Genomic DNA, 25,498 nt, shown 5'->3' on the forward strand with positions numbered 1-25,498 from the left:
TTTAGTCCCACATTTTGACAAGCGATTCAACAACCATCAGGACTTCTCTTTGCTGCTGCTCTTCACCCTTCGAGACAAGAGACCGAACGCCTTGCATGCATCGTGTCTTTATTACGAATGTGTTGCCAAAGTATATAATAGGTGCCAGTTCATTGGTCTAGTTTTCAACTTCTACCATCAACATTAGTTTAAGTTTTTAAAAAAAAGAGAAAAGAAATGCACAACATGCCAATGATGAAGAAGTATTAGAGAAGCTGGTCGCTAATACAGTGACTCTCAGGAGGTTCGCACAATTTCTGTGACTACATTAGACTATTTTACTCAAATAATTATCACAATATTGAGATTAATATAGGTAGAACACAACAACTGCTGATTACATTTACTTATATGTTCCTAGAGTTCACTCATGAGAAATGTCATCATCTCTGTACATGAATCAGAAACCAGGAGAGAATAAATAAGGAGAATTTGATCAAATCTTGCTTAAACCCAGAGTTTAGTATCACAGTGTGGATCACAGGTAGATAAGTATAGTATTAATAGGGATCAAAAGCTTCCTATGACAACAGTATTTGTTAATGTTCAGGCTCCACGTGGACGCTATCGCCACTACTTTGAATCACAAGTTATTAAATTTGTTAACCAAATAACGATGTCCATACACACACACACAACCACCGGATGTCCACTGACACCAGAAGTTGTCTCTCATTTTCAAAAATATGTTTTACAAAGATTATCAAAAGATGGGTTAGATGAGATGCTGAGATGTTTCGTGATTGGCTACAGAGGGGGCTCCTGTGGCCACGTGGCCCCCACAGGTTCACAGTGGAGGGGACGGATGGTGAACGGGTGGCGGAGTAAAAACATTTCCTATCCACAAAATGCTTCTTGAATTTCATTTGGCACATATTTTCTTAAATTTCACTGAGGTGACGACTCGTGTCAGCCTACCCATAATCCCTCCTGTTTTTGCACCCACAGCTAAGGGCCTGCCTAAGCCTCTTTGACCTTTGGTGAGAGCAGCACGGGGGGGGCTGTAAGTGTTAGGAAAGGAAAGTGAGTCTCAGATCTCTGTCTCCACAAGAGTAAATTCCAGAGTGTAAAACTGGGTGGGGCTGAAAGACAAGCGCTGTAGAGAGCTGCAGACATTTCAAAGCGTGAATTGATTGATTATTCTGAGTTGGCTCAGCGAGCGATGACGTGATGAAGAGGGACCAATTGGCCTGCTACCCTACCCCCTACGAGCCCACCCCCACCCCCACCCCCACCCCCCCGCTCACACAGCAGCACAATCTGCATATGTTATTGTCTTCCATTCGTGAGTTATATAGATTACAGTAATATAGGTAAGCGCTGTTATGTGGGGGTGCACGTTTGTCACAAGTCCAGGTAATGACTAGGCAGTAAAGACGGTGGAGCAGGTGCAGGCCGGACGGTCGGGATGGTTGTCTTATCCAGTTTCATCCTGGGATGAAACTCAGGTTTTCACATTTACTAAAAAAAGAAAAGGAAGTGTATTAGTGGAAGAGCTATGCATTACTGCAAATGTACATGGACACACACACGGGGGTGGGGGGTCGGGGAGGGGGGGCAATTTGTAACGAGTCCCTGAGAATGAAAAGGCAGTTTGTGTGTACATTTGTGGCTCCTATTAATGAGCTGATTAGGATCACACTTGGCTTAATGAGCCCCAGTAGGCTGAGAATGTGTGTGTGTGTGGGTGTGTGTGTGTGTGTGGGTGTGTGGGTGGGTGGGTGTCCGTGCGCTGGAAAACAAGACGGTCGGCACTGGCCTCCAGGACCAGTAATCATCACTCACCTTTGACCAGATCCCATTTATTTACCAGAAACAATGAACACACCTTTATTTTGTGGGGCCACGCCCACAACGCTGACATCCATCATACAGAGATGATCATACACAGTACAGGACAGCACGTCTGGTATGAGACAGCACGCATCACTACAGATACACACACGAGCGACCCGAGGCATGTAGTGGGGGGGGGGGCAGCGTGCACACAGAACCACATGTCACACAGTGTAGATCTGACATATGCAGATGTGATTAATAGGCTGTGATCATTTTTGACGTCAGCAGAGTTCCTAAAGGCCGGAGTGCTGCCTCGCCTGATGACAGGGTAAGCTTTTTAGCTAGCTGTGATGAGCTGGGGGATCATATCAGTGATTACAGTCAGGCTGCGCAGAGAGGAAGCTTGATATTGTACCGCGGGGGAGGGGAAGGGGTGACAGGAACAAGTCTTTTGCCAGAAGGACTGGAGAAATGCACACATGAGGCAAAAAAGGGGGTAAAAGGGAGTTAAAGGTCGGATTTGGGACACTCACTGGCCAGATTCACAATGCAGGCGACGATAATGAGCGTCCCTCCCACTAATGACACCACGGAGAGCATCTTGGCCACACGTCCCAGACGCACGGCACCGTCCAGGTTTCCCTGCTCGAGGCTGTTCTTGGACTGAAAGAGACGAACGAACACTTTAGTTTTGGGGGAGGCTTTGATGGAGGTGCTCATACGGCCTCACTCTCACTGTACCATGATGGAGTAGACAAATCCCACAATGTTAATGGGCCACACGGGGCAGAAGCAGGCCAGGACGGACAGCAGGAGGTAGTCTTTCACTTTGGTCCGGTCCAACGGGGGGTTTGTAGCAATGCTGGAGTGGCGAGACAGTGATGGCCGGGGCGAGAAGGCGGTGTAGCTGATGGAGCTCGCTCTGCTGCCCTTCCTGGTCTTTCCGTGATGGGGGTATGAGATGCAGGGTTGTCTCCTCGGAGGGGAGGAGATGACAGGGGAGGTGCTCTCAGACGCTTCATGGATCCCATTACCTGCACGAGGGAAGACAAACTTGTTTAGAGCCAAGTCAGCAGCACCACCACCCTCCCCCAACCCAGCTGCTTCGGCGCGGTCGGACTCGTCACTTACTGTTCTGCAGCTTCTCATTGATGACTATGACGAGATCCCCCTTGGAGTTGCTGCAGGGGGGTCTTGTGTTGATGAGTTGTTCATCTCTGACCTGGACGGGAGGCGCCGAGGCCACTTCTTGGGCCATCACAGGGCCCTCCTGGTCCAGCAGAGACGGCTGTTCCTCCCCGGGCCACACGGCGGGGCACGGGATCACGTTCACAGCCATGATGAGGGCAAAACAGTCGACGTTCCGGTCCTCGCTGCGCTGCCTGACGATACACCTGACGACCAGAAAGACGGTTTTAAAAGCAGAAGCTGCCGCCCCCCAACAGCCGGCCGATATCTTTGTCTAAACAAGTCTGCAGAAACAAGTAAATCCTCTGTTCTATAGGATTTTATAGTCTAGCACCTTCATCAGCCACACAAGCACATAAACTCTGCCTGAACTGGCTGCCACAGAGCCAACATTCCAGAAACATGCAGGATTTACTGGACATATTCAGATTAAATGGTAAACTTCACATTGAGTACCTAAACTACATCATTTTTGTGACAGATTCTTATTATTTATAATGAGATGAATGCACAAATCTCTAAATAAACACGGGCATTCCATTTTAAAACAATAGCTATCACATAGTGACGGGCGCTTCTCTCATGTCATTTAATTCGCTTTTTAATTCTTTTTTCCTGTCTGTTTTACAGTCACTTTAATAAATCGGTGTTCCTCACGCAGCCCAAAAGCAAACACGGAAACAGGGTAAATAAGGCCGCAGAGCTCATAATAAACCCGCTGGATCAGATAACACAAAAAGCGAGTCCCAAAGGCAGGTGGAGCAGCCATGGATGCAGGTGTGCACATAGGCGCATTCAGTCATGTGCACAAACACACGCGCTCGCTGAAATGAGCAGAGAAAGGGATGAAGACAAAGGAAGAACAGCGCTGATCGATGAGGGGAGCAGCTAAATGATGAGCCGCTCCCGCAGATTCATTGGGTGTGAACAGCCCCGCTGACGGGCTTATGGACGGAACGCGTCCTTAGATGTTTGCATTTAACAGGAAACTATGGTCGGAGGCTGATGAGACGGTTCCGAGCCAGAGAAGAAGTGGAGCCGCGGATGCAGGAGACTGACCTTTTTAATCCAGCCGGAGCGTCCCTGGATTTGGCATCGTGGGAGTTTGATTCTCTGCTGCAAAAAAGATCCGCGTCAGAACCGAACCAGCATCTCCAGCCGGCAGATCCAGTTCAAACACGCCTCGCTCGGTTTGCAGGGACCCGTGTGGAGGTTGAGGAAGGACGGGGATGTTTGTAGCGCAGTGTGAGGGAGGGATGGGGAGTCTCCTGAAAAGCAGGGCGGGTGAGGGAGGAGGAGAGTGTGTGTGTGTGTGAAGGACAGAAAGGAAAAGAGAAATCCAGCAGATGTGATGCGGAAGGATGAAGCTGCAACATCACTGGTGTGCAGAACAAAAAGATGCCACGTTTGTGTGTCGGGGCCGTTTCCGCCACGTTTATTCAGCAGACATAAAGAGACAGTCGGAGTCTTGAGAGTTTATTAAAAAGCAGGAATGCGCCATCAGCTGGAACACAAGAGTAACTACAAAAATATTCAAGCCTAAAACATCCGTGACACAAACTGCTGAGATTATATACACGAGCCATGATGCACAGCCACACAAAAAATATATAAATGTAAAAAAATACAAGTCACTTTCCCATGGCACTGAGGATGTTCGCCTGAAAAACAAAGTGAGTTACGTCAACAAAGCTCCTCTCATCATATGGATCTATTCTCTCTCTCTATAGATAGAGATCTATAGATATATATCTATAGATCTCTATCTATCTATAGATATCTATATATATAGATATATACCCATAACGGTAATAGCATTGTTAGAAAAAGGTAATTCAATACTGATCAGAGGTTGATTTTAAAGCCTTGACAAAAGTAATGCTGCATTCGTCTAATCCTTGAAAATCTACTCACCTTCATAAAGGAAGAAAACCTCTTTTCTGTCATACCCTCCACTTTCACCAGATCTTCCACCTGTAAAACAGCTCAAGAGTGAGTTGATGATCTCCGCTGAAGACGGGCTGCTTTACAGAGGGACTTTTCTTCGCCCACCTTTGTGAAACGACCATTGATCTCCCTCCAGCCGAGGATCAGCTTTGCCTTCTTGTCCCCAATCTGCTGCAGCCCCTTCAGCTCTTTGAGGGAGCCCGTGTTCAGGACCTGCAGGATTTTCTCTCTGGACTGCTCCAGGACTGACGTGTCCAGCCGAGACTCCCACTCGGTCTGCATCGTGTTCTCCTTCCCATCAGGCGGCTGAGACAAAACCAACTGCCATTACAATTGGAATTTGGAAAACAGTCAAATGAAACAATACAAAACGGGTGAATTTAGACCTCGAAATGTAGGTTGATTAGGAAAATAAGGCGACAGCTGAAGGATTGTTAGCTTGTACATGTTAAACCTGAGGTGGATGCTGACCTCAGCTTGCTCTGGAATCTTCCTGTCTTTCCTCTTGACGCAGACCGATTGTTTCTTGACTTTCACCGCGAGTTGCTGCAGAGGCTGGAGCTCCAACACTGAGACATGATATCACACACACACACATAATATTAATCACTCTGGCAGAAGAAGGCTCTCAGAACAACCGTCACAGATAAACACTGAAGCCTACACAGTTTCACACCAAAACGGTGTCAATTTTTATTTTAAATACTTTTCCCCCTCCGTGGTCATTCACGACTTGTTTGGCTCACATCATGAGACTGTTGCTTTAAGAGAGGTTTGATCACAATTAAGGTGAGTTTTCAGGCCTTGGTTCCCACGATCCGGTGATTAACTGGTAAAATCAGAAGTCAGGTGGTGTTTGGTGGAAATATTCTGTATCTAAAGTTTGGCCGTCTTTCTTGCAGTGTTTGTGCTGCCGCTGGAGGCCGTAGATTGAGATTTCTGTTCTTAATAATAAAAAAACCCTGAGTATAATTTTTTTTTAATGAATATGAGTAAAGCCAGGCCTTTGTGGTACTAAAATCTTTTGTTACACAGAACTCGACGCTTCTGCCGGTTCCGTTGTCCGGTGCCATGGTTTCTAGTGAAAAAGCCCGGCTTCTGCTGACCTTGTAGGGGTTGGACCACCGCCTGCTGTCTGCTGGGTTTTGTTGCACTTGGCTGTTTCCTCTGCAGAGGAGCCACAGTGTTTTTGAAGACTGACTCCGGTTTGGTGCCGGCCTTTTCTCCAGCCAGTCGACCGAACAGCATGGCCTTGATCTCCAACTCCTTCTGCTTCTCCTTGAGCTCCTATTAAAATAGGAATGTCAGATTTCACCTCAGCTGCTGCACATTTTTCCTGGGAATGCTGATACATTCCTGGTGCATAGGCGCAGTGATACCTGAATTTCCTTGCGAGACTGGGCCACATCTTTCAGCATGCCCAGCCTGTCTTTGTCCTGACAGCTCATCATCAGCTTCTCCAGCACAATTAGTCTGTCCATCACAGATGACTCCGACAGGCTGAAAGAAAACCAAATCAAGCTTAAACTGCCATGAAGACGATGTCTGGCAGGATGATCAAGGACCTGGAGTGTCAGTGGCACTTCCTAATTAAATAAGGGTTAAATTGTAAAAAATAATTCACTGAGTCAGTAGCAGCACTTGTAGCAGGTAGTCCAGGAGTGTAAGGTACCGGTAGCAGGTACTTCTGTCTCATATCTTTGTAGACAGAACATCTGTAGCTTGTGGCAGCCTCGTATTTAAAGTCACGCACCATAAGATCGTTCAGCATTGCCACTTATTGTATTATCTAGCTAACAAATGCAACAGCGAGCTGCATTTCTACTCCACAAACCATGCCGTCTTCCTGGCCAGATGAGGACTACCTCGGGCCATGTCCCAAACAGTGACTGCTTCATATTAAAATTATAAATATTAAATTAGGTAGAAGTAGGCCTAAATGGCGCAGACTGATGGGAATATAAAAACGAGCAGGCTGTCAGGGCTCTACTCCACTTTTAGCACAGAAACACTGCCTTAATTTTTTTAACCGTTGTTTCGCAATTTATTTGGATCAAACGTGATGCTGTAGTGCTGGTCGTGTACATAGGACAATACAGGGATCGATAAGTGGGTTTTACCTTTGAACGCTTGTGGAGGATGAGGGAACATCTTGCTCAGTTTTTCTCTCCTCTTTCTGTCGTTTCTTCTGCGGCTCGGTGCCAGATTCCTGAGCCTCATGGGTTTCTCTGGCTCGCTTCACTGGAAAGGCAGAGGAGAAATTAACAGCTCAGTAATCACTGCACACATGCACCGCCATTTGTGGGGCTCTCTTGATCAAAGGTATATAAATGGAGACGGTTCAGCATCAGACAGGCCTGTAGGTGTTCACTCACACAGAAGCAGAAACACAATGATCACAAAAACGCATTAGAAAACTGACATTTTCTCCAAATCCAGAGCTAGTGGACATCGATCTGTAACCAGGTGCTCCTTGATGCTTCCATCCTGGTTTAGTCCAGCTAAGGTTTAGTCTACTCGAGTGTAATGAAAAGACATGAGAACTCAATTCAATTTTTACTGCTGTTCCCTTTCAGGGTCACGGGGAGGGTGCTGGACCCTATCCCAGCTGCATATGGGCAGAGGCAGGGTTCACCCCTGGATGAGTGGCCAGCTCATCGCAGGGCCCTTCCTGAGCATTTAGATGGTCTGTACCTTGCTCAAGGGTACCTCTTGTTTTTTTTAATCCTTTAACAGATTTGTGTTGACCTCTGCCTGCAATGTAGGGATAAAAGGATTACTTGTGTAATTCGAGTACCTTGATTACAAATAAATAATCGAGGAATTTTATCCACCTGGAGTAAAAACTGGTTTAAAAGTAAAGCTCAAAGCACAGTATTTCACATGGGCTATCGTACTATTAATGCGGCACAATGCCACAACGGAGGAGGCGGAAATGTTTGATTGGAGGAGAAAGATGGAAACGTTGAGGGAAAGTAGCGATGAAATTCTCTTGTATATTTATAATTGCTCTTTAACTAAGCAAAAACACGTTTAATAGAATTACTCGATTAATGGAAGAGATTTTCAGTAGAATATTCGATTACTAAAACATTCTACAGCTGCAACCCTACTGCAAAGTGCACTTGGTCATTTTGAGTTTCTCTCCCTGGCTCTCCTAGGTTTTGTCTTTGTTACCACTGTAAACAAGAGCATGTGTGTCACTCACCTGTCAGTACAGGCGGCGCTACAGTTTCACGAGTGAAGGGCTTGTTCACGATGAGTTTGGATTTGGCAGCAAAGTTGAGAGCACTGAAGGTATCAAAATAGTATTTGTATTCTGGTGCAATATTGGTGATCATGACGGAGTGTGCCGAGCCACCCAGAGAGTCCTGTAACAGCCGTGTCAGTTTACTGTCTCTGTAGGGTACACGGATGGCAGTTCCAGAATTTAGGGAGTCCACAACTTTGCTGAGAGTGAAGAGAGACAAGTTGATGGCGCCGCTTTCTTTTAAACGGATGCCCTGGTTACCGGTCCGGCGGTTGTCCTCAGAGCCTGCCAGGTCTATTAAATAAAGCTTGCCTGTCTGTTGTCTATGATGCAGAGCACGCCAAGTTCGCACAACCTGATGGAAGCAGAAGATTAGAGAATGAATGGCGACATACCAATGCTACAATGAGCAGAAAAGGTGGGGGGTGGGTGGGGAGACAAAACAGGAAATTATTAACGAGTGCAAACATCAGTTTGTTTCTCTCTAAGAAAAGTCCCAGAAAGCCTAGAAAATGCCAGCGGGAGAGTTGCAAGAGAGAGTTAATATCAGCACCAGCTACCAAATTCTGGCCTACTGCTCAAAGGCCACAATCCGTTTAAGATGCTGTTTAAATGTCGACCCATGCACAGGCAATCCCAAATAAACAGACACAGTGGGATTAGTTATAAGATAAACTGTTGCCACACTCATTCATGAACCAAACCTTGATGAGGAGGACAGCGTGGCTGCGGCTGGAGCGCTGATTCAGTTTGGTCGATGCTGTTGTGCGATTAAGGCTGGCAGGGACAAAATGGCTGTCAAAATCCGAGAAGGAGGAGATGGTTATGTGAGTGAGGCCAGGGATGAAGATATTCTTGTCTTTGTCCTCTCGGATTGGCAAATCCTGGGAATTTGGTGAGAGAAGATCGAGCACCTGAGAAAAGAAATAATTAATAATTGAGAGCTCTAAACAAGTACTTTTCTGACTGACTGGATGCTTTACTGTTTGCTTTTAGGAATGTAACCAGGCGGCGCAGTTATCCGTTTTACTATAGTTCGGCAACTCTAAGCATCAAAAACAGACTTGTACTACACAGTCCAGGCAAAGATAACATACCTTTTCATTGTAAATCTCCAAATATGACATGCCAATTTTGTAGTCCCATCCCTCGTTGGCATCCTTGGCATTGACCAGATTGAAAACCTCTCGAACAGCTCTGGGGATCACACCCAGCTGCTCTGAACTGCCCAACATGGTGTGGGTCTTACCTGCAAAAGCAAGCAAAGCAACTTATTACAATATATGCCTTGCAAGCATTTATTGTATAATATGTGGATATTTCAAAGTTTGGCATGTTGTTCCCCAAAGTAATAGTCAGATATAATGCATATACACACCAGCTCCTGTCGGTCCATATGCAAAAACACTGGCGTTTTGTCCATTGAGTACATGTGGTAAAATGGGCTTCACTGATGAGAGGAAAACCTCTTGTTGAGTCGTTTTCTCACCATAAAACGCATCAAAGCTGAAATGAGAACAAACCAACAAAAATTTGGACGGATGCATACATTTTATTAAGGGGGTGGACTAGAATCATGCCCACTTACTGGTACTTGACGGATTCTGTAGCGTTCCTCCAGTTAATTATCTCCAGGTTCTGGGAGTCCAAACCTCGCACGCAGGGCCCGTCGTCTCTCTCATCCGGCTGCGCTAAAAATGGACGTAAACGCACAGCAACCCGAACTCTGCTGTGTTTTTTGTTTCCTCCCTCTGATAGCGCTACACGCTGGGCCATTCTGATACCTTAAAAAGAAGTTAAAAAACACCTTAACAGCCGTCACATTAGCAAAACGGTAAACAATCGCGGTTATGCTAACAATAAGTGAGCGGACCGCACATTATTTTGGGCTAGTCGCACTTCACAAACTGGCTCATCGAAGTCTTATTCAGCAGTGGAACATTTTCTGGTTTTGCTTACCGCCGATGCTGGAGCAGCCCTTTGCCGCAAACCTCCTTTACTCTCCAGTTTTAACTTTTGTGCCACATTGTGAACACGGGCCTTTAACGAGACGGGATCGAGCCACACACCTAACGAACTTATTTCAAATGAAGGGCACAGACACCGGAAGTTGTAATCCACCAATCAAAATGGCTGGCGCGTCCATGACGTGAAAAGTACACGTCGCCTTTAGGATTTTCAAAACACAGGACCTTCACTGTAAAAATTCAAATGTGTTTGCAAAAGGGGCACGCAACAAAAATGTACATTACTCTCTTCCTTATTATCATTACGTCTTGTCACGGTGACAAGCACCAGCGCAGTTTGGTCCATGTGTAGATCTATATAGCATACAATGCTACCGCTAGCCGAGCTTCACCGGTTCCGCTGATAATCCATATACTTTGAAGTCAGCGAGAGACTTTGCGCGCAGTCTCGCAGAACCGAGAACGACGTCACGCGATTGTTTCGGTCCAAAATGGCGCAATGTTTACGTTCATACAATTGACTATATTTACAATCCATAGTCTACGTAAATTAAAATTGGTTATGGCTGGTAAATCCCGCGGACAACTTAGATGATTTTAATCAGGGCGGTTTGGTGCAACCCCGGTGACCTACGTCAACGTAGACATTCGGTAATGTCAATTTATGTATTTTGGGCTGTAGGACGAGCTGGGGGCTACTGGCTAGATCTGGCGTTAGCCGGCATATCGACCTATGTCACATGCCACTTTTTATTGGTCTTGTCTTTCATTCGGTTAAATTAAACGCTACTGGTTACAGGGCTGCTCATACGTCGTTTCGGCATTCATGAAGATGGGTCACGTATGCGTTGTGGTTTGTTTCTTTCAATTAAGCATTACACTTTTTGCTTTGCAGATGCTTTGGCTGTAAAATATTCCACCAACGACAGGAAGGATGCAGGCTGAAGCCACAGATTCATCCCTGAGAGAGGGCATAGAAGCTTTGGGTGTAAAAGACACAGACAAATCTGCAGCAACAGGAAAAGACGATGAGAAGCCTGAGCAACATGATGCAGAGATGACTGATGCCACAGAGGAAGACTCAGCAACCAAGGATGGAACCAGTAATAAAGGACACATTAAGAGAAAAACAATCATTGGCTTTTAATATCTGAAGTTGTTTAATTTCAGACCATATATTTTAGTGGAAAAGATTCACCAGCAATTAGAGTTTGGAGCTTGAAAGGTTTAGTACAGGTTTAGTAAGAGCATAAACAAGCAACACAATTCCATATAATGGGAATTGTATAGAAGAAAATGCATATTCTCAAAGGATAACTGCTGTATATGCTGCCACAGGATGGCATTATGTATGATGGAAACTTGCCACATACTGTATACATATATATTTATTTTGCTTCCTACCAGGTGTAGACACAGATACGGCCAAAGGAGAGGTCCAGAAGGATGACCCTCAGCAAGACTCGGGTGTGGACAGCGAACCGGTGAAGCAGGACGCAGATCTGGATGGCGAATGGGAGCTTCCGTACAGTGATGAGGAAATTGAGGATCCCAAAACATGGATGCCACCCACCACTGAGATCAAAAGACTGTATGAACTGCTCGCTAAAGGGGAGATGCTGGAATTGGAGTTTGTTCCCCTTCCCAGGAGGGCCCCTACTCCTGACCGAACCCCCTCACCAGAAAGGGATGAAGAGGAAGAGGCAGCAAAAGAACGAGAGCGGGACGAGAAGGACCACAAGTCAGTCCACTGTTTCTCACCATTTAATGTTTTAGGTTTTTGACTGTCATACAGGCACTGAAACCTCCCTGTATAAAAATGTTTCCCCAGGCCTCTTACGCCAACTGAGTTTGATTTTGATGAGGAGCAAACCACCCCAAAAAATGCCTTCGTCACCAGACGCAGGACACCAGGTGCTTCTGGAAATTCACGTTTGCTTTCTTCTGAAAAGACTTATAGGGAGCTAATGTGGTTGTTTACTTCCTTTTCCCAGGGTCTTCAGCTCGATCTTCTGTGAAAAGGGAAGCTCGCCTGGACAAAGTACTGTCAGACATGAAGCGCCACCGCAAAATCGAGGAGCAGATCATGCGCACGGGTCGAGATCTCTTCAAAAGCGAGAAGAAGCCTGACGAGACTCTGACCGCCAACAGCCAGAAAGAGCGAGAGAAGGCGCGGGAGCGAGACAGCAACCCGAACACCATCTTCTCTCCCAGACAGAGGAGATACTGAAGTATTCAAAGACCAGGACTTGCCCAGGGGCAAAGCGATTCCAGATGCTTTCAAGACACTTGAATTTTCTAAATTAACCAGTTTGATATGTTTTTATCGGTTTTGTATATTGGCAATAAACATTTAACCATGGAGAGTAATAAATGATGTGTGCAATGATGTGGATTTTAGAAAAAAAGACTCTCTGTACTGGAAAATGCATTTTATCCAAGTGTTGAATAGCTTTTCTGTTAAAAAAACAAACAGAAATGTCTGATTTGGAATCTGATTGAATTTTTAAAAAAAAAATAAACGGTCAGATTCGGTGTTTCTCCGAAGGTCTCGAAACTCCGGGTTAAATCTGGCGTCGCCATAATGAAAGTTCCTGCCCATTTTCTGCGCTGAACCTGATTTTAGGACAGTGGCCTTGTGTGTCTCTATTGGAGCCAGTGTTGTCTTCTGTATCGGTCTTGTTGTGGCTGTTGATGTTTTTTAAAGGAAAAAAAGGACGAGTCAGGCTCAGGACAGAGAAGTATATTTTCAGCTAAGGTTGAGTAACAATATCGCCTTCACATAAGGCCCAGAAGCATATAGTTTAATATGGATGCATAAATATGCATTCAGAACCACAAACCAAATAAATAAATAAATACTTACAAATAAATAACGAGCAATTTATGGAATATACAGTACACGTTGAAATGTTTTACTCAGAAGCAGGTTTCACGGGAATAGGTGTTCTGTGTTCAACATGCCCACAGCTGTTCACACGTTTTGGCACTTTGCCCTGTTTTAATGTTGTTTTTTTTTAGTTTCATTAATTTTTTTTAGATGCCTTTTGTTGCTAGGACAAAACAAAATAAAAATGAATCAAAGCAACTCAAATGTCAGTGGGAAAATGTGCCACACATGGATTGCCAGGAAGTTTGTCCCAACCAAATTAACGTTTGTTTCCCTTGTTACAGCACGAGTGGAACCTCGTTACTTCTGCTCTAACAACCAGACAATCAAATGAATGTTTTGGACCAGCACCGACCTGAAATATGAGAAAAACGCGTCACTTTTTAGTGTGAAAACATTTTTTTTTTGTTTTTGGATGGAATGAAGTTTTTATCTACACGGGAACAAAAAGCACTGTCGGAGTTTTTGAGGGTATTCTGCAAACACTGAACCGTAAAACGGGATTAATAATGCTCAAATATGGACTGGATGCTGCGAGTGGCAGAAGGGCGAGGGGGAAAAAAGAGGGAAATAAAACAACACTGACTGAATACTGACGTGGGAATGAGGACAATTTTACATCAGCTATGTACACTCGTCACATTTTTGAGACTGACTCTCCCTTCGCTTCTGCAGACGACGTGAAATGAATAAATAAAAACGTGGGGAAGAGATAAGGCAGCAGAATAGGCTGATGAGAAGAACTCCCTTCTAAAGGTGAGTCAGTCTGCAGGTTACAGTTTGTTAGAGTGACAGTGAATACATAGAGGATACGGATAATAAACACTAACAAGTCAAAATACTGCTCAGCTGGGATTTTTCTTTTTAAAAGGTCTTCTTCATTACTAAGCTGAATCAGGCCTTTGATCTACAGCAAATGTTCTAACGTACAATATGATACATTCCTATGTTCCTGCGCTGCCTCCACAGTGAGGCAGGGAGGACCGAGTTTGATCTACAGGAGGGAAGTAGCCACCGCTGTTTGCTCTACATCCTCAAGTCAGTGCGTGTTCTGATCCGTCTGAAGGTGCCTGAAGTTCAGCAGTCACACATGTGGCTGCGTGGCTGCTGAACACACACTCCGGCACTAATCGAGGCCGTCTTCCGTAGCTTTATTTTTTATTTTTTTCTCTTTCTTTCTTTATTGCTACTTGTTTCAGGTCTCCTTGAAAGCTTTTGTACCCACAATTTCCACACAAAGCGCCTGTGCTGCGGTTCTACGGCGAGCGATGCGCCGCGTCTCTGAAGCGCCCCAAATGTGCCAACGCGTTCCGCCTCTTTGCTCCAGGTTTGTTTTCAGCGGCTACGTTTGTACGACATTAAACCAGAAACACACACATCAGGTGAATCAGATGTCACAGCTACAGTCACACCACAGCGTGTTACACAATTTGTGAAAGCAACGTTCACAGGAAGAGTGATGAGCTGATGAAGTGTATGAAATATCTAAGATACAACAGCAGAGAGGCGCTCTACAAGGACAACACAGGTGAGTTGGAAGTCAGGTTCATGGTCATTTCATGTACTTGTTATAGTAGTAATAGTCGTAATAGTGGTAGTGTTAATAGTGGTAGCTGTAGTAGTAATAGTGTCTGTAGTAGTAGTGTTAATAGGAGTAGCTGTAGTAGTAATAGCAATAGTAGTAGTAATAGTGGTAGTAGTAGTAATAGTAATAGTGGTAGTAGTAGTTGTAGCTGTAGTAGTAATAGCAATTGTAGTAGTAATAGTGGTAGTAGTAATAGTAATAGTGGTAGTAGTATTGATAGTAGTAATAGTAGTAGTGGTGGTAGCTGTAGTAGTAATAGTAATAGTGGTAGTAGTATTGATAGTAGTAATAGTAGTAGTGGTGGTAGCTGTAGTAGTAATAGTGGTAGTAGCAGTGATAGTAGTAATAGTAGTAGTGGTGGTAGCTGTAGTAGTAATAGCAATTGTAGTAGTAATAGTGGTAGTAGTAATAGTAATAGTGGTAGTAGTAGTGATAGTAGTAATAGTAGTAGTGGTGGTAGCTGTAGTAGTAATAGCAATTGTAGTAGTAATAGTGGTAGTAGTAATAGTAATAGTGGTAGTAGTAGTGATAGTAGTAATAGTAGTAGTGGTGGTAGCTGTAGTAGTAATAGCAATTGTAGTAGTAATAGTGGTAGTAGTAATAGTAATAGTGGTAGTCGTGTGGGTTTGTGATGGAGCTCTGTGGTGGAGCGCTTCAGAAACACATCCAGCGGGTGGGGGTCGGCGCCGTCGGTCGCGATGTACACGCTTAACGTGGAAATTGAGGGTAACTCATTGGTACATTCGCTCCCCTGACTCCCCTCCCCCACGCCACTCAGTGATTGGCCAGCTCAGGCTCCGAGGGGCGTCCGCTGTACCCGTTGGATGGCTGGGGCGGCGCGTGGCCATCCGCCTGCCGCTCCTTGGCTGCGGATGTACTTGTATGTGGTCTCTGAGAGCGGGAAGAGCCCGTGAACAGTCGCAGGGCCCCCCTGCATATTAGAAAGAACCAGTAGAGCTGAGGTGCCATGAGCAGGCCCGCGCCCAGGTTACAGTGCCACGGTACCGCCAGGGGAACCTTGTAGAACGGAATGGACGCGTACCTGCAGAGAAATCGAAAGAGGACAAATGATCTATGATCCTGCTCTTTAAACCAAAAGAGAGTCGTGTCATTTGGCGCCCGAAGCTCAGCAAGACAGCACACCGTGAGAGAGGGATGGACAGACAGACATACCTTCCATAAACGTAGTAGAGGTAAGGGAAGAGGAGGACTCTACAGATGAAAAAAGTGATCAGCATAAGAGCCCCATTCACTTTGTGCAGGAGTGTGTGTTGTTTTTTGTACTGAGAGCAGAAAAAAGGGGGACGGGTAGAGAGAAAGAAAGAGGGAGAGAAAGAAAAGCAAGCGGTAGAGTTTAGTGAAAGCTGACGACGACGTTCATCTCAGTATTAATCGCGAACATGTTAATGTTGACATCGATATCCCAGGGAGACAGCACAGGATGCCATGCGGGAGGGGGGGGGCGACATCGGTTTTGAACTTCTAATCTAATCCCAGCAGACAAGGACGATGCTGAGGGCTTCAACACCCCGAACTCTCTCCTTTTCTGTCACTCCAGGCGTATTTCTGCCGTCCTAACGGTAACAAACAGAAGTAAACGGCTCAGTACCGGGGCGGGGGCAGCTACGATCACAGGCAGCTACCACGCACGTGTGACAGGCTGTTGTTTATCATGTGTCAAGGGTCGGAGGGGGGTGCGAGGAGGTGTGCGCAGTGTGTTCCTTGATAGGGGGAGGAAGCCTGAGCTGATTATCTGCTCCACAGCGCTGCGGTCCCCCACCGGGGGGACCTTTGCCCCTACATGGGCGGTGCACAATCACACAAACCTAAAATGGTGCAACTCCTACAACAGACATGTAAAAAAACAAACTCTGTTACCAACGGATGGTGCTCTGACGGCGCCGCAGCGGGGGCTGGCGGCCAGGAACGACCAGAAAGGCTGGACGTTCTCCGACAGAAGGAGAGAAGACAGAAGGGTGCAGAGCTTCAGGGTGACCCATGCACATGCAACAGGGACACAGATGTTCCGCACTCACCTGGATGAGGATTTTTCCTAAGCAGACCGACGGCGTGCTGAGCTCAGCCATGAACATGATACCTTGGAAATAATCTCCCTTTCCTTGTCGCCAGAACTATCAACAGAAAAAGGGATTTCTTTCAGACGCTTTTGACATTTTTAGAACCCTTTGTTTGAGCGAGCGAGTTGGGAAAGAAGAGAGAGACAGCCCGGCTCTGCGCTCCACGGGAACAACGTGTGACAGTTACCACAGAGACGGGGAAGCAGACGGTGACCATGACAACGTGATGCAGCACCATGAGGAACTCCCGGCGCAGGTAGCTGGTCAGTGCCGAGGTCATGTGTTTGGGTGTGGCCGACACGTCCTCGTGCCCTTTGACCTGCAGCTTGTACCAGTAGCACATGAACATTGCGTAGATGTCGTACACGAAATAAGGGACAGCGAACATGATGTAGGTGCAGGTCAGCCAGTGCCTGTGGGGAGACAAGCAGACAGGAGAGAAACGTAGAGGAATTAAGAGATATGTACAAAAAAAAGATGGAATCCCTTTAAAAAGCCCACAGCGTTCATCTGAGATTACAGCAATCTATAAAGGGCGATCGATCGCCTGGCAACACATAGTCTGAGCATTATAACCGGAGCATTCCTGGACTTACTGGTCCTCGATGATGTCCTCGCAGGAAGAAGCAATGATGTAGCCGGCTGAAGTGGCCATGACGGCCTGGACCGATGACACCAGCCTGGAAATCAAACAAATGTTTCGGACTCTTCGGTTTGGTCACAGTATTACAGCCCGCGCTAAAGAGCTGAAAATCTCACCTGGCGGACACGATGACAGCATCTCGCTCGCTCCACCGCAGCGCCGGGATCGACTTCAGACACTGTTTGGACAGAAGAAAAAGCCCCGGAAAGAAGACAGAGCCAGCAGCCAGGATGGACAGCATGATCCCAGATGATCCGTCCGACAGGCAAAAGGTTCCTTTGGGCAGTCTTGTGATCCGTCTGTAGACAAAAACAAGTCAAATGTCAAAGAGCGAAGGAGCCCTTCCTATTGATCTCCACAGAGGCGCCTCCCATCAGTATACATTTGACTGCACATCCAGATAACAAACAAGACAAACTATCAAAGCCTGACATGCGTTGCTGTTCCAGTCTCACTGCAGGACGATTCCTGCACGAAAACCAACCCCACAGGTGCAACGGTGACTAAAAGCAGGGCTGCAAATGTGAGAGAGGAGGCCCTTCATTAACCCCGTCCCTCCACCCATCTACTTAAACTACATACCTCACCCACTTGGGTATTTGAGACCGTTTTCTTACAGTCCAGGCTGACCCGTTCAAAAGTTGGGTTGGTGAAATACGCAGTGCGCTCTTTCAAAACTCTAAAGGTGGAACATTTGGACCAGGTCAGTGACAGTTTAGCTTCGTTTCTATCTCAAACCGAAACACCAACCGACCTTTGACACGGAGCAAACCCTGTACCAGCGGCTACAGGATCCACACGGATTTAACGTGGTTCAGCCGAGATTTTAACGTGGGCGACCGCAAGAACAACTTTTCGAAACAGTCACATTTTTGCACGAATTCACGTCCATTTCACATCCGACAATGAAATAGGTCAAATCCGACAAGGCTTTCAATGCGATGTCCTACGGTGGTTCAATTCCCAGCAGGAAATAAAGGTTATAGATGTCTAATAAAGCGCGACGGTGTTGTGATTGTGGCCCCATTGCTCCTCTTAAGCATGACAGACTGTCTGCGCTCTTGACTCGCCCGCTAACAATGACGGTAGCAATGTTAGCATCCCAAAATGTAGCGTTTGGCCGCGCTAGATGGTCAGCCTGGCAACCATTTCGCTTTAGCACATCCAAAAACAGCTTCAGCGTTGCTCAGCAAGGCGACGGCACCGGTGGGGACGTTTAGCGTTGATACCGAGCAAACGTGTCCTAACGTTAAACTATTTGGCTAGCTTGTTTGTTTGTAGCCCGTAGTTATTCGGCTAACTGGCGCTATCCATGCTAGCAGGCTAACAGGCTGCACTTTGCACATGTTTAGAATGAGGGAGGGAAAAAATAACATTTACACAGATGTTCTGCGGAGTTCCGTCAACGGCAAGGCGAAGGTTGCGTCCAACAGAAGTGGTTTATGGTTATAGAAGTTCCGGGGGTCTCCGCCTCGATGATCCGCATGTTTATGTGGCCACTTCGATGTATGGAGGGTAGCAACAGCGAGCTAACGCTAAATCGATATGTATATGAGGGCAGCGCACCAAGCTCATCTAGTCTGGGATCGAACCGAGTCTTTAAGCGATCACGGCTAACCAGACTACGGCCAAACGCGGAGACGCCTCGCAGAAGCAGCCGGGTCCGGGCGTGTGGTTAGCGGCTCTGTCATCAGCCTGTCAGCGCCGGGATGCCGCTGCCAGCTCCAGACGCACCGTTGACTCAACGCTGTGGCGGCTGCGCCAGCTCCGTCCTCCCGCTGCGCAGCCGCGCACGCCAGGACACTGACATCAGCAGCCCCCCCCCGGGGGCACGCCGGGCTGCAGACTGTGCAGACGGTCCCGACTCTTTCTGCCGTGCATGAATTGTTTTCCTTTATCTTGTGTGGATCGTTCTGCGTTGAGCGTGTTGAGATTTATGTGGATTCAAAAGCAGCGAGACACACAGACCAGCACACAAATCAATGCCTGTTAACTCATTTTTACTTTAAATTCCCCAAATTGTAAAATAATGACATGATCTCTACGTCGTCTACAAAATAACATAACTGTAGTGAGCGTCACTTTTTTTAAAAATGTTTTTTTTTTGCTCTAACAACATTTTAGACATGCATACTGTTGAGAAATATAAAAATATAAATATAAATACATCCCATTAATATTCGTAATGAATCCATGACTATGATTTGAAATATTTTATCATAAAAGAATTAAAATGCAGTCGAGTATGATAAGGCATTACGATGTATCACAAGAGATTTACAGAATCCTAGAGTAGAGGTATTATTTTTCTTTCTTTTTTTTTTTTAGTGTGATGGGGAAAATAATTAAAATCAACTTTTAAAAATACATCACTACTTTCTCAACAGAAAAGAAAAAAACACAAAGGAAAGGAAGAGAGAACTTTCAAATTTCACACAGAAGTGAAGCGGCACTCCAGCGGGAAACTGGGGTCGTTCCTTTTCATCCTGAACCCGGCGAAGCCACGTGGCTGACAGTCGGCCCCTAAGATGTCGCGTGAAGAACTTGCATCGAGAACCTTTGTGTGCTATACAGAGTTCATTTGGATGAAACCAATGATCCACAGCGCCGACGCTTCCCATCAACCGAGCGGGCAGCGATGTGAAAGCAGATCAGAACAAATCGACGATTTTAAAACTATTACTGCTGATTTCAGACGACCGACTGAGCGAAGATACTACGAGTTTCTTTAGGTGTGACCTTAACGATAAGCCTGTGTGAGCTAGCTTATACTCATGCAAAATGTCCTTTGTGTTCTTTTTCAGGTGCGAGATCTTTTTCTTTTTTTTTTCCCTTAAATGACACGGAAGACTCGGAGCAATCTGACACCCAATCAAACGATAACAGCTAAGGTGCTTGACACAAATCAAGTCTGTACCATTAGAAAATGCACGGATACATCCCACAATTTCACCGGGGACCGCGACGGGATCGTGGTCGTCTGTCCTGATTTCGATGTACAACAGCCCTCGAATCAAGGCCGAGTAAACAGGCGTTGCAACAAAAGAAAGAAAGAAAACGAGTCCGTTTTTAGTGTGAACAAACAAGCTAACATGCTAGACAGGCATACACGCACACCCAACACACACAGCTTCCTCGTTGCTGTGTTTGTGACACTAGAGAGCTAATCTCTCCCCGTTTCGCTTCAATGCAAAGCCATTTGGATTCTGAGTAAGAAAGCTGCAAAAATGGAGGTAAGATCAGAGCTGGTGTGAGATTTACAGTACTCAGGGCACTTGCAGCGAGCAGCAAACGCCAGGATTGAGGGCATGAACAGAGGGGGGGTTAATACAGTAGACGCTCAAAAGAAGAGATTCATTAGAGTCTTAAATGCACGAGAGCACTCAGGAATAACCTGCTACATCCACGTGAGTCCGACGCCCCGCAGCGTTCGCCGCCCACCCTCAACCCTAAACATGCCTGCGAGGGGGGGCGGGCGACGCTATTATTGCTAAACCCTGCGCTGCTAACTGTGAGGCTGTGGCGCCGCGATGCTCGAGCAGTCTGTGACTAGCAGATCCACCACCGTGTTCCCCGTGACATACACCGTGGGTGCCGTCACCATGTTGCTAAGGGTGACGGAGCTGCTGGCGGCCACGTTGGACGTGATGGGGCTCGGGGCACCCTGGTTGTTTGCGTGGGTGCCCATGTGACCCTGGAGCTGGGTGGGCGTTTTGCAGTGGACGCCGCACAGATGGCAGACCAGGACCCCGCCGGAGCCGGTGCCCCCGAAACCGCTGGGACTCTCCTTCCACTCCTGGCCGTGATGCTTCTGGGCGTGGACGCGCAGGTACGTCAGTGTGGTGAAGGCTGACACAAGGGAGGGGAGGAGGGGAGAGGGGGAACATTTAACAGGGTGTTGTCTGACAGGTGGAACATGTGCGTGTGGAGAATAACCATGGCAACACAAATGTTGGCCAAATCCAGTCCTCAAGGGCCCCAGACGAGCCTGGTTTCCTGTTCTACCAGGCAGAACGACTAGTTGGACGGAAAAGGACAGGGTTTGTGCCCAGTAGGACAGAAAACCCGGCTCGTCTGCGGACTGGATGGGGGCACCAAGCAGCCCGACTTACTGCGGTTACAGAGATGGCAGGCGTGGTGCTGCGACTGGTTGTGCACCCTCATATGATCCGTGATGTAAGCAGCAGACAGGAGCTTCCCACAGATGTGGCAGGGGACCTTCTCCTCGTGGCGGATCATGTGCGCACGTAAGCGGTCCTTGGTGGCAAAGCTGGACTCGCAGGTCTGAAAGATCAATGCAAACATACTGACTGGGATTAGCCAACGGGAAGGAAGCAGCCAATTCTGATTTATTCCTGAGTCAAAGAAGAAAAAGAGTGTAGCCACCTGACGTACCGGACATTTGAAGGGTCTCTCTGAGGAATGCACCTGTCTGATGTGACTGTTTAGATGGTCAGGCCTTGGGGGAGGAAGGAGAAAGAACACTTCTGTTTATCAGCTCGTCAGTGCCAGTTTTTAATAGACAAACAATAAGACTTTGACGGGTCCGTGGCCTTACCTGGAAAAAGCCTTGGCACACTGGGGACAGATGTAGGGTTTTTCCACGCCGCCCTGGTGGGAGCGCACGTGGTGACTCATACGGTCTTTCCTCTTGAAGCGCTGCTGGCAGATGGGACAGGAGAAAGGCTTCTCGTCTGAGTGGGACAGGCGGTGGCGGTTGAGGTGGTAAACATCGCGGAAAGCCTTACCGCACGTCTCACAGGCGTGGTTCTTCCTCACGGGGTTGGGGTTGGGATTTGAGGGCCGCTGAGGCAAAACCAGAGACAGATAAGGACACTCTAGAGTTTAGGCTGGAGAGGGGGTTTCTGGCACGCTCGGCGATGCCGCCGGCTGCTCTGTTCTTCATTCCATGCAAGTGCACTGACAAAACATCCTGTTTGGATTTAAATTGCTCCTCATCTCTTCTGCAAACCATCTCCCGACACTGGATCGGCACCTTTGGTGAACTCCTTCCCAGTTAACTTTATCTGCTGTCGTGTTATTGAGAACATGCAGGGGAGCATGGGATGGGGGGGTGGGGGTGGGGGGGGTGGGGTTGTTCCAGTATCCCTTAATGGAATATACTGGTTTCTAAAGCAGTTAGTTTACATCAACACTGTTTCAACTTAAAAAAAAAACAGGAGAGTTTGGGCAACCGGCGACAGTAAACCAAGGCTGTGGATTAAGCACCGCGTTGCCGGGGTAACGTAAGAAACAACGAGCTTGAAGGTTTAGGGGTTGACAACAGCCATCTCCACAAGGCCCTGACCCACCTGTACTGTCGCCCCAGTGGCCATGACGACAGCAGCAGGAGGTGGAGCGTGGGGGTTAACGCTAGCCATTATGCTCGGCATGGCCGCCCCTTCACCATCCTGACTACCCAGGGGAGGCTGCTGGGCTCCCGCCAGCAAGTCGGGAGGGGCGAGAAGGGGAGGTGCGGAGAGGTGCAGCAGGGAGAGGGGAACAGTTGTCCTCTCCACCCTCCCTCCGGCCCCCACCGCCATGGCCGACGGGGCCATCACTGCCACCACCTGGCCGGCCGCTCCCTCCTTTGCCCCCTCCGCCTGCTCTCTGGCCCTGTCCTTCATGCGTACCCCAGTGTGGACCGACTGGTGCCGCCGCAGGTTGTAGTTGTTCTTGAACTGCTTGTTGCAGATGGCACAGATGTGGGGCACACGGCCCGGCCGAGACACTGGTTTCACTGGACCACAGGGAGGCAGGAGAGAGCACAATAAAAAAGAAAATGACACATTTATTTGTAAAAGGGTCATTCGTGGGTTTTTCTTGATTTATGAGGACAGTTCATTTTTGTCCTCCATGGAGGACTAAAAACAATGTTGTTTGTTTTTTTAATTATTTTAATCCGTGCAATCAATCTGAACTAAATTAGCTGTTTTCACGTTATTGTCATTGTTGCAGCAATCGACCAACGTTAAAGCAGAGACACATCTGTCCCGTCTGTCCACATCTGCCCTTTTCTCACTGTCCTCGTCAGGGGTTTTCTCTCACACCTTCACAGGTAAGGAGTGCCGTTCTGCTCTGCTCACCTGGCAGGGGATCCTCACTGAGGGCAGCAGTGTCCACAGTGGATGGAGGCTGCGCTATGTGCTCTGTAGGTGGGGTTTGGGGAGAGCTGGTATGCACCGAGATGAGCTCTGATTGGAGGCTCCCATCCACTTGGTTTTGAGTGGGAGTATTCTGGGGAAGCAAGTAAAAGGCCGTCACCAAATGTAAACAGAAGTCACAGGATTATTTTATAGTGCATTTAATGTAAAAAAAAAAAAAAAAAAGTAAGGCTCACACACACACACACACGTGCACACATACAGTCACTGAAGGGGGCAGCAAAAGGAAAGCAGAAAGAAACGGCCATGCTCGGCGAGCCTACCTGGAAGATGAAATTGTTCCAAGTAGCATCCATTTTGCGCCACAGCGATGGAGATTACAAAAACCAGCTGATTGAGATCAAGGAGAGCAGCCTTTGCATGGTCTGCATGGGCGCAAACGCTGATCGAGGCGCCTCTCCTCCGGTAGAAACGACGGGCCGACGCGGGGAAGCAAGGATAGCAAAAAAATCTGCAGTTTCTGCTCTCATTGAGGTAGCCGAAAGCCGAACATTAAAGCGCACGCAGCTGTTTAACGCAGGCGGCAGCGCAGGCGGCCAGGGGGGGCAGGCCAGCTCCGGTAGCGGCCCGCTGCTCTCTCTTTGGTTTCTAACTTTAATGCCTAAACACTTCACCTCACTGTAACGCACCAGCACACAACAAAATTGCTTTCCTTAAAAAAAAAACTTACCAAAGAACCGCATAACACAGAATTACACTTTAGCGATAAATGCAAACCATTCTACGTGAAAATGGTTTTTTTTTTACGCAAGAGAGCAAATATGGGTTATTACACGCATCTTGCGGTAGAGCGGATCGTGCTTTGTATTTAATTTATGAATCTATTTTTCCGATTTCCCCTGAATAGGCCAATCGGGTGTCTGTCGAAGCCTCGTTGTTGGATTCAAGCCCTGACCCCGGCGAGCGGCGCTCCCGCCCGGCCGCAGCCTATCGCTCCACCTCGGCCGTTCAGCTGCGAGGATGTCATCTTTCTTTTTTTATCGCCCGCTCTCCCTCCTCCCTCCCTGTCTCTTTCTTCCTTTTCTTTTTTAATTCCTCTTTCTTCTCCCCCTCCTCTCCTTTTCTCGCACCGCTGTGTCCCACTTGCTCTTAAAGGGGTTTAGTTTCCTTTTCCGTCTTTCCGCGGGATGAGTCGGCCGACAGTAAAGCCAACGCAGCGTTGTTTTTCTCCGCGGTTTCTGGGGGGCGACCGTAGCAAACGCTCACCGCGGCAAACATCGGTGGAACAGCGGTGAGTGTTTTTACGTCAACAGCGAGATGACAGACGCATATTAAAGGGGAGTGGGCAGAGCCTCGTGTCGGCGTAGAATAATGATGTCATGACGGGGAGAAGAAAAACAGAATACACAAACAATAGATTAAGCAGATTTCAGCCTAAACAGATTAACCGTCTCATTTTTACCTCATATGGTCCCCCAGTGAGTTGAGAGCATCTCTGAGTAGTAACAATCTGTCACAAATGTAATAAACGAAATATGAAATAGTCGTCTTTTTAAATTGGTATTTCTAAAAGTGACCTGAATCTCAGCTTCAATTCGTGTAAATTTAAATGATTGTAAATACTGGACATGGTAGGGTTTGGATAAATCACGGATACTTTTTACATCGTTATGTTTTGTGTAAATTGTGTGTACGATTGGCCATTTGGTCTCGTGTTTGTGTCAGTTCAACAATGAAAAATCAATTTTCTCTTTTTTATAGCGCTTCATTAGCCACAAATGTTTTGCAAGCAATCCAAAACCTGGACAAGTAATCACTAGATTAAAAATATCTGCCTTAACTGTTGTGATTGCTTGGACTAGAAATCTATAATTAATCTAGTTTTTTTTTCTCCGTCACAATATTTTGTAAAGAGTCAATTATTATGATAAATTATCTGCAGTAGTTTTCACTGTAAAATTTGTAACTTTAGAAATTCAGATAAGAATGCATCATGTAAATTTTCTCCTTTGTTTAATAAAATCAATG

The 25,498-nt window shown here is 46.9% G+C and overlaps 5 protein-coding genes across 9 annotated transcripts; 1 reads left to right on the forward strand and 4 right to left on the reverse strand.

Moving 5' to 3' along the window:
- Nucleotides 1–91: 91 nt before the first annotated feature.
- LOC130531419 (trafficking regulator of GLUT4 1-like) lies at nt 92–4,270 on the reverse strand. Of its 2 annotated transcripts, XM_057043442.1 has the most exons (5): nt 4,066–4,269; nt 2,950–3,212; nt 2,560–2,852; nt 2,352–2,481; nt 92–1,500 (listed from the first exon to the last, which is right to left on the reverse strand). In XM_057043442.1, the coding sequence occupies exons 2-5, from the start codon at nt 3,155–3,157 to the stop codon at nt 1,484–1,486; spliced, it is 648 nt and encodes a 215-aa protein (XP_056899422.1). In that variant the 5' UTR covers nt 3,158–3,212; nt 4,066–4,269; the 3' UTR covers nt 92–1,483. The 2 variants fall into 2 exon arrangements, with proteins under 2 accessions (XP_056899422.1, XP_056899414.1); XM_057043434.1 differs by lacking the exon at nt 92–1,500 and having other exon boundaries at nt 1,826–2,481; nt 4,066–4,270.
- Nucleotides 4,271–4,469: 199 nt separating this feature from the next.
- On the reverse strand, nt 4,470–10,462 carry kif22 (kinesin family member 22). 3 transcript variants are annotated; one of them, XM_057043353.1, is made up of 13 exons: nt 10,163–10,461; nt 9,792–9,987; nt 9,582–9,709; nt 9,301–9,452; nt 8,908–9,117; nt 8,162–8,558; nt 7,074–7,194; nt 6,333–6,453; nt 6,060–6,240; nt 5,425–5,522; nt 5,059–5,274; nt 4,921–4,980; nt 4,470–4,667 (listed from the first exon to the last, which is right to left on the reverse strand). In XM_057043353.1, the coding sequence occupies exons 2-13, from the start codon at nt 9,977–9,979 to the stop codon at nt 4,638–4,640; spliced, it is 1,902 nt and encodes a 633-aa protein (XP_056899333.1). In that variant the 5' UTR covers nt 9,980–9,987; nt 10,163–10,461; the 3' UTR covers nt 4,470–4,637. The 3 variants fall into 3 exon arrangements, 2 of the variants coding, with proteins under 2 accessions (XP_056899333.1, XP_056899342.1); XM_057043362.1 differs by having other exon boundaries at nt 5,059–5,259; nt 10,163–10,460; XR_008952089.1 differs by lacking the exon at nt 4,470–4,667 and having other exon boundaries at nt 4,915–4,980; nt 5,059–5,259; nt 5,340–5,522; nt 10,163–10,462.
- Nucleotides 10,463–10,609: 147 nt separating this feature from the next.
- Nucleotides 10,610–12,544, forward strand: pagr1 (PAXIP1 associated glutamate-rich protein 1). Its single transcript, XM_057043422.1, has 5 exons — nt 10,610–10,821; nt 11,066–11,273; nt 11,578–11,911; nt 12,002–12,084; nt 12,165–12,544. The coding sequence occupies exons 2-5, from the start codon at nt 11,105–11,107 to the stop codon at nt 12,398–12,400; spliced, it is 822 nt and encodes a 273-aa protein (XP_056899402.1). The 5' UTR covers nt 10,610–10,821; nt 11,066–11,104; the 3' UTR covers nt 12,401–12,544.
- Nucleotides 12,545–12,898: 354 nt separating this feature from the next.
- tlcd3bb (TLC domain containing 3Bb) lies at nt 12,899–19,148 on the reverse strand. The gene is made up of 7 exons (XM_057043411.1): nt 18,747–19,148; nt 17,483–17,665; nt 17,320–17,403; nt 16,911–17,136; nt 16,682–16,777; nt 15,819–15,928; nt 12,899–15,687 (listed from the first exon to the last, which is right to left on the reverse strand). The coding sequence occupies exons 2-7, from the start codon at nt 17,605–17,607 to the stop codon at nt 15,420–15,422; spliced, it is 909 nt and encodes a 302-aa protein (XP_056899391.1). The 5' UTR covers nt 17,608–17,665; nt 18,747–19,148; the 3' UTR covers nt 12,899–15,419.
- Nucleotides 19,149–19,349: 201 nt separating this feature from the next.
- mazb (MYC-associated zinc finger protein b (purine-binding transcription factor)) lies at nt 19,350–24,750 on the reverse strand. 2 transcript variants are annotated; one of them, XM_057043378.1, is made up of 7 exons: nt 23,794–24,750; nt 23,453–23,603; nt 22,679–23,106; nt 21,925–22,172; nt 21,753–21,825; nt 21,479–21,650; nt 19,350–21,215 (listed from the first exon to the last, which is right to left on the reverse strand). In XM_057043378.1, exons 1-7 carry the CDS (start codon nt 23,824–23,826, stop codon nt 20,872–20,874), a joined length of 1,449 nt encoding a protein of 482 aa, XP_056899358.1. In that variant the 5' UTR covers nt 23,827–24,750; the 3' UTR covers nt 19,350–20,871. The 2 variants fall into 2 exon arrangements, with proteins under 2 accessions (XP_056899358.1, XP_056899368.1); XM_057043388.1 differs by having other exon boundaries at nt 21,762–21,825; nt 23,794–24,748.
- Between the last annotated feature and the right edge of the window lie 748 nt (nt 24,751–25,498).

The sequence above is a fragment of the Takifugu flavidus genome, chromosome 1 (genome assembly GCF_003711565.1).
Source record: "Takifugu flavidus isolate HTHZ2018 chromosome 1, ASM371156v2, whole genome shotgun sequence".
Lineage (NCBI taxonomy): Eukaryota > Metazoa > Chordata > Actinopteri > Tetraodontiformes > Tetraodontidae > Takifugu > Takifugu flavidus.